This window comes from Rhineura floridana, chromosome 3, assembly GCF_030035675.1.
Source record: "Rhineura floridana isolate rRhiFlo1 chromosome 3, rRhiFlo1.hap2, whole genome shotgun sequence".
In the NCBI taxonomy this organism is placed as follows: domain Eukaryota; kingdom Metazoa; phylum Chordata; class Lepidosauria; order Squamata; family Rhineuridae; genus Rhineura; species Rhineura floridana.
Window position 1 is genome coordinate 110,643,928 of NC_084482.1, and position 12,228 is coordinate 110,656,155.

The following is a 12,228-nucleotide window of genomic DNA, read 5'->3' on the forward strand; positions in this document are numbered from 1 at the left end:
ACCCTATTTTGTGACTTGGGTTGTTTTTATTTCTTTTTTAACACTGTATTTTAAGGTTGTTGTAACCTGCCCTGGGAACTCTGGATGAAGGGTGGGCAATAAATGCTAATAATAGTAATTTAAAATTATATTAGGAGAAATTGCTTGCAAAAATATGTGTGCATTAGTCAAAACTGCATACAAAAATGTGTTTATTAAGAGAAATTCACACCAAAATGCTGAATTTTCATGAGGATTTTTTTTTTAAAAAAAATACAGATTGGTGCAGAAATGTGATGAACTGAATTTAAGTTTAGAAAAATAAGGAACTGAGAGAACCAAAATTGACAGTTCCTTATGTGATGTCCCTGTATTTTAATATCTGTAAATATGGTAAGTGCGGGTTTATTAAGCGATATATGGTAAGTGACTGAGTGAGAGGGGGGAGTACATGGGCTAGAATGCTAGAGAATGCTGTATGATGATTGGCTGAGCGTTTGAGTGGGTGAAGGTATAAATGAGAGGATGACAGCTGGTTCAGGGTTCTGTTTTGTGGGGGAGTTGTTGTGGTTGGTTGTGGAGTGTGGATTGGAGTTGGTTGTGGGTTGGATTATATTTGGCTAGTATTTGGCAGAATATATAAGACTGGAAACATAAAGAGTGACACTATATGAAACCATACGCTTGTTGAACATTCCTAAAGTAATCTTGTTATTTCCTGGTGTTATCAAATAAATACTTTTATTGGTTTACTAAAAGCCTGATCCTTGGCTGGGGATACACAGACCAGAAGGGAGGGCAGGGTAATTACCAAGGCTGGAGGGAAACAGTATCAAATAAACGGTGGCAGCGGTGAAGGGAGATATTGTAACATCGTCAAGTATCCAGAGCAACGCAGGATTGTATGCTTTATAGACAAAGATACAAGGGAGTTGTGGACGGCAAGGGTACCCAGACACAAAGTAACAATAAGCCATAGGGAGACTAGGTGAAGTCTCTAGCAGTATTGTTTACAGTGAGTGGCTGGTGGTGCTGCCTAGCAGTGGGATCTTGTGAGATCTGTGCTAGGGTGAGCTAAAGAAAAATAAAAAGTGTGATTCTAACTGCTGGTAGCCACGGGTGGGAGCCTGACAGGTGGTGCCAGTGGGAGGAACATTACACCTTCCATCCCTATGTCTGAGGTACATGAATTATTGGATGACACCCATACAATTTTGGTTTTATATGATATTGTTCTGGTAAGCAACAGGGTACTGAAACATATCTTTGTAAACTTTGTATCAGACTCCCAATGATCTTCTAAGCCTGTTTCTGTTACAGAAGATATTAAACTGCAGAGACTCCACTCCCTACCTAGGAATTTTCTGGCAACTACTTACACTTTCTGCAGATTAAAAAAAACATAGAAAACCTCACAGGCCTGCCATTGCAGTAATTTCTGCCTGCATTGTCCCTGTATACAAACAGCAAGGAAGTTCTGAGTTCTTTCTACCACTAGCAGGTTCAGAAGCAAATTTCTTGACAACACAACAACACTCTACAGCTGCCTAATAGTGATACAAATTGCAGCAGGCACCACTAGCAAAGCAGCATCTGGTTTGCTAGATGTCTGTAAAGACTGAGATAGAACCACTTATTAATAGGCAATTCTTCATGTTGGAACATTGCATTCATCATTCTTTTTCTGGCCCATTCAACCTGTCAAATGGCTGAGTTGAGCCCATTTTACAAATTGCCTTTTTCATGCAGCTGTTGGCCTAGGTCATCTTATTCATGTTTGTGTACAATTCAGCTCTGCTTTAAACTGGACCTACAGATTAACCAGTTTTCAAACACCAAGGGCCAAACTTGAAATGACACAGAAGTTATGTGATCAGGTTCTTCAGCTTTTAAAAATATGTACAAGTGGCTCCAGGATCCCTGATTCTGATGGGCACTGCAATGTTATGGGAAGGTTTTTTAAGCCTCCCCCCCCCACACACACGCGATCACTGACCTCTCCATGATTTAAATCAATCCTGGGGGCAAAATGCACATGAACCCATATAGTACTTCTAAATTTTCCCTATAGAGAAAAAAGCAGCTTCAGGGGCAAAGGGTCCCACCCCCAAGCACAGCAGTTTCAATTCAAAACTGAACCCTCTGGAGCTGCTTTTCTTTTTAGAAAAAGGAGACATCCAGTTCTTGAATCTTCCATGCTGTGCCTAGTTTGGACTTAAGCCAGTAATTCAGACCCCAGTGACCAGAGAAATGCAATGAAAACACAGAAAGAAAAAGCTCCAGCAAGATAATTCTATGCAGGCTTAATGAGCAACAGGTTTACATGTCCATTACCAGAAGAAAAGCAGTGATTTTAACTCACTGCTTTGTGTTGCTCCTTAAGAAATTTAGCATGCGGCCCAAGGGCCAATTCATTCATTACGGGAGTACCATGGAAGCTGTTTTCTAATGATCAGGTCACATGCCCCCCTCTCTTGGGGCTAGAAGATGCTGGCAAGAGAATGAACTTCACCATTTACCCCACACAAATTGATGCACTTGCACAAGACCACTATTACTACTTTATTATTATTATTATTATTATTAATTTGTTTTTTAAAAAAATTATCCTGCTTTTCAGCATCTGGGTCTCGAACAATAATAAAAATATAAAATGTACAAAATTTAAAACATAAATTAAACCTAAAATATTTAAAATATCAGAAAACTAAACTATCAAACAATTAACCAAAAACCAGCAGCAAATTTAAAACAGTGGGGAAGAATTCATGATGCAAAGGCACCCTGAAATAAAACGGTTATAACTAGGCATCTGAAACTCAGTAGGAACAGTGCCTGTCTAACTTCTAGTGGGAGGGTGTTCCATAGAGTTGGGCCCACAATACTGATAGATTTGGGTTCTCAATAATAATAATTTTTATTTATTTATTTTATTTATTAAATTTATATCCCGCCCTTCCTTCCAGAAGGAGCCCAAGGCGGCAAACAAAAACATTTAAAATAAACATCTTAAAAACAGACTTTAAAATATATTAAAACAAAATATCTTAAAAACATATTGTTTTAAAAAAACAAAGTTAAAAACATCTTAAAAAGCAATTCCAGCACAGTTGCAGACTGGGATAAGATCCCTACTTGAGAGTCTTTTTGGAAGAGGAAAGTCTTCAGTAGGCACTGAAAGGATAACAGAGCTAGTGTGGCTGTCAAATATTTAAGAGGAAGGAATTCCAAAGGGTAGGTGCCACAACGCTAAAGGTCTACTTCGTATGTTGTATGGAATGGACCTCCTGAAAATATGGTATGCGCAGGAGGCCCTCACCTGCGGAGCGTAATGATTGACTGGGTATATAAGGGGTGAGACAATCTTTCAGATATCCTGGTCCAAAGCTGTATAAGGCTTTGTACACCAAAACCAGAACCTTGGCCCAGTAGCTAATGGGCAACCATATATTTGATTTCTTACTCACCCTTCATCCTAAGGTCCCAGGGTGTATTATAACAATTTAAAATTCAATATTAAAAACAGTTTAAAACAAATTACAAACACAGGAATAGGTTGATTTTTAGAATTAGACTTCCATTTATACTTTATACATCTACAGATGTTGGCTGACCGGACCTATTTTTCATTTCTTATTCTCTGTGATCAAGGTAGTAATATCAGCTTATTATAAAATTTGAATAAGATCTTTGTCCTGGGTCTTAAAGTGCATGAACAGACTGCATTTAGTTCCTGGCCAACATTATGGCATTTCCTTCCCATGCACTGGTATGACAATGTGGCTTACACCACATAGATGAGCCATTTTCTCCATGCCACTGCAAATTTTCTCCAAAAGGCAGTGTAGAGAAAAAATGCCTGATATGACCAAGAAACCACTGCATACAAATGGCTCCATGTGCAGAGAAAGCAGCCACATGATGCAGTTTAAAGTGGCATCTAAAGGTGTGCACCAACCAAACATTTTGATGAAAAACAGCCTAATTAGGTCAGAAGCAATTGAAGCCTGCCTAATTTGGTTCAGGTCCAAATCTAAATCCCAATCTGGAAATCAGAAACTTTATTCTTCCCCTATCTGCTATTATAGGGAAATAAACAACATTTGTAACTTTTAAATTTTTTGACAGACTTGCATGACATTTTTCGGCATAATAGCCTCTCCTGAGTGAATAAAGCCTGCCAAATTACAGACAAACAGGTCCATGTGTTTTTGCACTGGGCACCTTTAAAATCTGATTTTAAAAAACAACAGAACCGTCTATAATGTTTTTATTTTTGTTGGCCGAACTAAATGAAATTTGTAGGCTTTCTTCTGAGAGGATGGATGCTGTCAGTTTTCAGAAGGAAATCCACAATGGTTTTTCTGCAAGGGCAGCCTTTGCAGTTTTAGGATATTTAGAAAAGGGTTCACTTATTCTCTCTTATTGGTTTGTGGGCAATCTGTATGAAAATAGCATACAGGTGTCCCTTGGTAAGACACCTGAAAATTACAGACAAATAGGTCTAGGTTTTTTTTGTTTCAGGTGCCTTTGAAGATGAGTGGGAGAACTAAAAAGGATCTGCTTCCCTCCCTCAGGATTTGTGGGCAACTATTTTATTATGAAAATGACATACACTGTAGAGATGGCCCTAGGAAAGTAACCGGCAACATTTCAGAAGGAAGGGGGCAGGGACTAGGGAGTTCTTATGAACTGAAAAAAAAAAACCCCAAACAGCTTCAGCTTTATGATCTTCTCAATTGCCAGCAAAGGTCAAAGAAAATAAGTGCAAAGCTTATTTGACAGGAATGGATGTTTGGGTTTGTGGCACAGAAGCAGAAGGACTTGAATGTCCAGCAATTTCCAAGCAAACAACTAGCAAAGAACGCAGAGCAGACAAGAACAAGATCAAACATGACTTCAACATCCCTTCCCCAAAGCACTGAGGTTTGGAGAAACCTCATAAAATCATTTCCTCTGATCTGAAACTAGACGTGGCCCTTTCCCTGATGGTTTCCTTATATGGCTAGCTTAGGGAGAAATATTTCAATTTTTGCAAATACATTGTCTGCACAGTTTTTAAAACTCCCAAATAAATGAATTGACCCAAATCTCTTTGGAGGTCCCCACTTTGGATTAGGACACTTTGAAGAGATACCACTTTGGCCCAGAGAAGCATGAAATCTGTCCAAAGTTACCTACTTCAGTTCCCAAAGCAAAGTGGCCTGCTTTGGGATTTGTCTGGATCTCATGCACATGTGGTAATCATATCAAGCGCAATGACATAAAGAGCCATACCAAGGTCTTCCTCCCTTGCCTGCAGCATGAAGAATCCAGCAAAGATCTAAGGAGGAAAGCCACTTACATACTGTGCTGGGAGAACATTGGGCAGGGTGTCCAAGGCCTCCACTGCCACTGGATCTTTTCTGGGGATGGGATGCCATACACAGTGCAGGTGAGTACCTGCCGGCTTTTACTGGAATAGATGTTTGGTGAAGATGCTTCTTTTTCATGGATATGTGGAGGAACTGAAATCAGAAGAGTGTTAATGTGTCAGCCTTGGTAATAACTATCATCCATAACTCATCTTCCCCCCCTCCCTCCCAACCTCATGCTACTGCTGCTAGTAGTTACTCTCCTTTCTCCTTAGAGAATTGTTCTACGTCCCAGAGACACTGGTATTCCTGCAACTTATCTGGATGGGGTTGGGGTAGGGCAGGGCAGCAGCCATGTCAGGTCTCAGCCCCAACTTCACCACTGCCCTGTTCTGGCCAAAAGCAGCTGGCCCAGTGGGGTGGAGCTGCAATACTAGCTTCTGGACAGCAGGGTTGCTGTTGCTTACTGGGTGGGAGAAGGGAAGGGGCAAGGAGGTAAGGTTCAGTACAAGCTGAAGTGGTTCTGGTGTCGTTAGGGTGGCTGCGTGGCTCCGCCCCTCCACACAGGCCACTACAGCACAGCACTATGGAGATGGTGTATGTTGGTCTTTCCTGCTATTGCTGGAAGTTATGGTTTTGAGGATAAGGAGGAGGACACATAATTGCTTCAGGGCAACTATTATTGCTACAGAAGAGCAAAGAAGTGCTAACTTACCAGCAGGTAAAGTATAGCTATCTGATACACCTCTCATTTTAGATATCGGCTGTTGAACATGATGGATAAAATGAGATGAGCTTAAGTTAGGTACATTTAAAGCAGGGGTAGGTAGGCTCCAGGCTTGGGAGGTCTACCTTGTTTTCTACTCAACCCTGAAGCCTACCAACCAGAGCGAGGTACAAAATAGTGGCTCAGACAAGTGGACTTAATGTTAAGAACTAAGGAGCAGGGTGCCTCTAAGCACATGCTCAGCCTAGGAATGCATGGACAGTACAATAACCAAGGTCACAAGTCCTTTCATGCAAAAATCGGCGGGCAGGGAGCTTTTCAATTGTTGCTATTGTTAAACAGCTGGGAATCAGATGTTCTTACTGATCTGCTGAAAATAATCCAGAAGTCTGCCAACAGATCCCAGTCTACCTTCTGCCCAATTTTGATTTAAAGCACCAGAAGGCTTTTTCCCCTCCTCTATAAGCATAACAGTGATGTGACTGCCAGGATCCTATGGATGCCTGACTGGCTCCAGGCAACTTAACATATTGCAGCTCTTTCCTGTGCATTGGCATCATGAAGTCATAAGATTGCAGATACTCTGGTGGCCAGAATGAGCCCCTCAATTTGCTCCTCGTATCTCTTCCACATTTCACTCTCCCATCTGCTTCTGTTGAGGGCCAAGCACAATGTGACCCAACCTGGTGGTGCTGAATCCCTACATAGTGGAAAAGGGCAGAGGGGAGATTTCATATGCAGGGTGGGAAGGGGTGTGTGCAAAACTGTTTTCCCCACCCCCAAAAGGGCAATCAAGTTGATCAAGGGGATGGAGCAACTCCCCTATGAGGAAAGGGTGTAGCTTTGAAGGCTTTTTAGTTTAGAGAAAAGGTGTGTAAGTGGTGACAAGATATGTTTATAAAATTATGCATGGCATGGAGAGAGTGGATAGAGAGGTTTTTCTCCCTCTCTCATAATACCAGAACTTGTGGACGTCCAATGAAGCTGAACGATGGAAGATTCAGGACAGACCAAAAAAGAACTTCTTTCCGCAGCACATAGTTAAGCTATGGAACTCACTCCCAGAGGAGGCAGTGATGGCCACCACCTTGAAGGCTTTACAAGAGGATTTAGACACATTCATGGAGGATAACGGTATGAAAAGTTACTAGCCATGATGGCTCCATTTCAATGCCACATCCAAAGTGTGAATGTTCACAAGACCTGGACTCTCAGGGATCCTTCTCTGAATTGTCCTTGGATATTTGGAGTTCTGGCTACAAACGTTGCTGTGGGCTTCCCATAGGCATGTGACTGGCCACTGTGAGAACAGGATGCTGGATCAGATGGGCCACTGGCCTGATCCAGCAGGCCCTTCTTATGGTCTTAATTACTTTTTAGCCATTATTTTTTTGGCAACGGTAACAGAGTACAATGAAATATAGCTTTTGTTTGTTTAGAATGCACTGTCAGCAGGAAAAACTTGGGGCTGGGAGGAGAGTTCAGCTTCTCCCACCTGTCTGCAATTGAACCACACAGCTCCCCCTTCCCCTTATAGGTATTTTGGTGACAATCCAATCCTAACACACAGGAGTTCCTGCTGCCACGACATGTAGTTTGAACAGGGATTTGAACCAAAGTTCTCCCAATCCAAACCTGACACTCCATCTTTGCTCTACTTAGCATAGTCAAAAATCTTGAACTTGCCCCACTTACATTAATTTCATTATCTTTCTTGATCTGAAAGGACAGAAAAGTCCCAGATGCGGAAGGATAGTAACAAAGACTGAGAGTCATACTAGATACAGTGTTATTCATATTGTTTGACCTTACTTGGGGAGAGGGGATTCAACCTTTGTTCCCAATCAGAATTGGGCCTTCTCCTGCTAATGGGAACTTTCCTCCCATTGCAAATAGTGTGTGTGTGGGGAGGGGACAATTGGGACAGGGGCTGTGGTGAGGGCAAAGGGGTAAGATTCCCATCTCTCATAGCACAGTCTGGCTTAGTCCTACTCCATGTTTTAAAAAAACCACACAAGGCCAAATGACATTAATAATTAAAAGACATCTAGTTTGGTCCTGAGAATGCTCTGATTCATGGACATATTTATGAATATCAGCTATCCACCAGGTACAAATGGTTGTCAGACTTCAGTGCCTTAGGACATTCCTCCCATTAGTCCAGTCTGCTGCCCCTTACCATTGACCAGCAACTGGAGAGTAATGCTCTTCTCCAGTCCAGCCAGCCCATTCTTCAGAACCAATGTATAAGAACCAGAGTTCTGCTCTGCCACATCCTTGATCTGCAGGGAATATTGAGACTGTCTGTTGGAAATTAACTTGCCATCCTTAAACCTAGGCAGAAGCAGAGAGAGTAGTGTGTGGGTATGGATTAGCAATCAAAGGGCTTCAGCCAATAAGAGGGCACTTCCTCAAAAAGGCCTTGCTTGCCAATTCCCCCCCAGGAAAAGGTTACTGTGTTTACTGGCCAAAAGAAAACAACAACTAACAAGCACACATGTATAACATGTAAGGATGGAGTGGAAATTGGCTTGGTTCACATTTGAATGTGAAACTACCTAATTTGCAATCCTAAAACAGTGCAAGAACCGAAACACAGCTTTCCTTCAAAATTTGCACGTCTCTGAATGTTGCAAAGCATTCTCCAACCAAACAATGCATACAAAAATGCATTTATTAGGGGAAAGTGTGTATAAAAATGCATATGTTGGTGAAAATAACATACAAAAATGCATATGTTAGAGAAAATTGCTTGCAAAATTGTGTGTACTAGGTAAATGCATACAAAAATGTGCCTATTAGGAGAAATGAGCACTAATATTCTGATAAATTCTCATGAGGACTTTTTTAAAAAAATTGCAATCTGAAGTGGAAATATGGAGATGTGAACAGATTGGAAAAATAAAGAAATGAGACACATTAAAATTGACAGATGCGTCCATCCCTAATGAAATGACACTTCACTGCCTTGTGGCATCTTTAGAATTGCTGTCTATGGCAAGCCACTTAGCTAAGACTGAACGGCAGGTCTTACATTGATTCTTATTTATTATCCAGCGTACACTGAATATGACAGAATAAAGTGGGGGTAAGGTAGAATCCATTTCCCTAACTTTCCTGCCATCCTGTCTATAGCTGGCTGATCAGAATGATATCAAGACGTATGTGACGCTCACAGGAGCGCAGTTATCAACCCCTCAGACTGGGGTTGAGGTGCAAGTCTAGACCAAAACATTTGCCGCTTCAGTACCAGATTCCATTACTTTCCCTTAGTAAGAAGGGACTCAGCTTACTGAAAGTGTTAACAGGTGTTTATACAGCCACAGGGAATGTGAGATAGCACTTGCGAGTGAGTGGAGAGCGTGTGTGTGTATATTTGCCAACAGAACTAATGACGATGAGAGACTGTTTCCCTCTTTCTGTAATGTCTGCCAGAAATCTGGAATAGGGAGAAAGACAAGGAAGAATTTTAATGTCTCTGGTGAAAAGAATAGCTTGCTTCTCTATACAACATAAGCTGCTAGCTAACGAGTCAAGCTTAAGGATCACAGTAGCTAACAAAAATTGCTCAGGTTCTGAAACAGACCTCCAAAGCCAACTCCTCAAACTATGTCTCTCCTCTCAAAATAGATTTCAGCAAGATCCTCCTTAACAACAGTGGCCTTCCTCCTTCTCCTCTTATTCCCTTCTCTATAAAGGATAGCTCCAAAGCCTGCTATATGCTAAGAGGAGTGCATTACCACTGAAACTCAGGCTGGGGGTAGGCAACCACTTTCACTGGCAGCTTCACAATTTCATCTCCTGCTGTTGCTTCAATCACCGGGCCCTTCCTCCACTCCACGTTTATGAAGGGTTTATCTGTAAAAACCAGTCAGATAAGAGAGAAGAAGAAAAACTCAAGATGAAAGCTGTGAAATGAGCATGCTGAAGTTAAAGCAGAGATTATATAGCATTAATCCATAAACATAGCAGAGGTATGCACTTCTCAGAAAATAAACATCACATATGCGCAGACACCTATTAGATACTGAATTTGTGTATCTGTGTCTTTGTACAGACATGAGAAGAGTCTGAGATGTTCACACCAAGCCATAGGGGCCTCTCTTGCTTACACACTGGGAATGCTAGTGTGCCTTTCCCTGCAAATAACATTTCATTGGATGAAGACTTTAACTGGACACTTACTGCTACTTTTGCTAGAACTCTCAACTCAAGCAAAAGATTGCCTTGTATAGTTGGTGGTGGCTAGTTTATACTACAAATCTCCTATAAAGTGACATAAGCATAAGGAGGGGCAAGTGACTAGTTTCACAGTTAACATATCTGTCATTCAGCTGTTATAAAAAGCAGCAGTCCTTCCCCTCCCTCTTTTAACAAGCAACATCTGTTCTGACATCTCTATGGTAGGATGTTTCCATTCCACTTTATAAGGGGAACAGTATCAACACTGGTTACCACCTGATGGTATGACTTAACCTCAGAATCATGTCAGTCCACTCCCAGGATCTCATCCTTTGATGCTGTCCCTCAGCAGCATTGGTCCCTTGCTCTGCTAGACCATAATCTTATGGAGTGTGGTGTGTCACATGATAATATCAAACACACACACACACGTTTATATGACAGGCGACAGAGAACAAAAGGGCAGTCTTCATAGGAAGTTCTCCACTGCCTCCTTTATCTTGGGATCCTTTTGTTAAACAAGCTTGTGAAATCTTCTCCATTGTTTCATAAAGAGATCAGCTGCCTTTAAATTGTTTTCTACTGTGTTAACACACCAGAAGCACCTAAAACATTTTCTTAGCTGGTTTTTACCATGTACGATGACATCTATGCTCTCCTTCAAGTCCTGCTCCCCATTGCTAGCCTTGCATGTATATTTTCCCAGGTCTTGTTGGCTCACATTTTGGATGATCAGGATGCTGGAGAGCTCAGTGTGTGTCTGCTGGGAGCGTCTCTCAGGCAGTTCTGTGACTTTCCGGTTCATCTGGCAGAAGAAGGCAATGCACATAAGGTATTAAGAAAGACAAAATTTGGAGGAAATTTCCCCCTCAAATAGAAATATTTAGTCCTTCTATTAAATAACCTCTCCCAGCATGGTAGCCTCCAGAGGTTTGGACTATGACTCCCATCAGCCCCAGTCAGCACAGCCAATGGCCAGGGGTGATGAGAGTTGTAGTTCAGCAATATCTGGAGGACCAAAGGTTCCCCACACCTGCTTTAAACATATCAGTAGAACTGCAGGGATGTATGAAGCTGTTTAATACTGAATCAGGCCCATTGGTCCATCTAGCTCTGGATTGTCTACACTGACTGGCAGCAGTTCCCCATGGGTTTCAGGCAGGGGACAATTCCCAGGAGATGTGAGGGATTGAACCTGAACCTTCTGCATTCTGTACCACTGAACTATGGCCCTTTCCAGTACGTACAGTGATAGAATATCAATAATACTGTGAGGGTAAACATGCTCAAAACTACAGGGAAGGCATTGCAATTTTATTTTTTTCTGCAGGGAGTAAATTTAGGGGAAAAGGAAGGCTCCAAGTAACATGGCAAGGACTGCAGAAAACATTAGATGTGATTATACCAGTGCAATTAGGTTTGTCAAGTATGCATGAATTTGTGGATTTCCCTTCCACTTCATGGATTAGAAATAAAACCGATGAGCACAAACCACCCACAGAAACTAGAACTTAGTAAGACAAATGCTAATTCCTACCTGTTTTGCTGGGTAATCCCACTGGAAATCAACTCCTGAATTAAATTCAGCCCATACTGTGCAGTTGAGATATAGTTTTTCTCCCACTAGAAGCTCCATGGCCTTTCTTGGGAATAACTGGATGTCATAAAGTTCATTTCCTGTTATAAAAAGTAGTAAGACAACTACTTAAGCAAATAAAATCCATCTTTTTCCTTGGGAAAATAGAACTCTTGCTACAATTGTGCAAAATTGGAATAAAATAAAATTACACCACACCACATCTCACAGGCTCATTAGTCTAAGATTCCCCCCACCTTCACAGAATAGAGTTGGTTATTTTGTGGCCATTTGCCTGTCTTAACAAACTAATGTGGGATGGATGGTCCCACTACCTGCCTTGAAACTTGCTGACCTTTTCCTTATTCAACTATTCTAGATTGACATCCTACAAAATATAGTGGGTTATA

The 12,228-nt window shown here is 41.4% G+C and overlaps 1 protein-coding gene across 9 annotated transcripts in view; it reads right to left on the minus strand.

The window, feature by feature from the left end:
- FLT4 (fms related receptor tyrosine kinase 4) overlaps positions 1-12,228 on the minus strand; it is a 145,721-nt gene that overhangs the window by 59,381 nt on the left and 74,112 nt on the right. For all 9 annotated transcript variants that reach the window (XM_061617336.1, XM_061617341.1, XM_061617337.1 and 6 more), the window contains 5 exons: positions 11,780-11,919; positions 10,876-11,047; positions 9,801-9,918; positions 8,240-8,394; positions 5,324-5,486 (listed from right to left, as the gene is read on the minus strand). In XM_061617336.1, the coding sequence (XP_061473320.1) occupies positions 5,324-5,486; positions 8,240-8,394; positions 9,801-9,918; positions 10,876-11,047; positions 11,780-11,919 (748 nt within the window). The remainder of the gene's footprint in view (positions 1-5,323; positions 5,487-8,239; positions 8,395-9,800; positions 9,919-10,875; positions 11,048-11,779; positions 11,920-12,228) is intronic.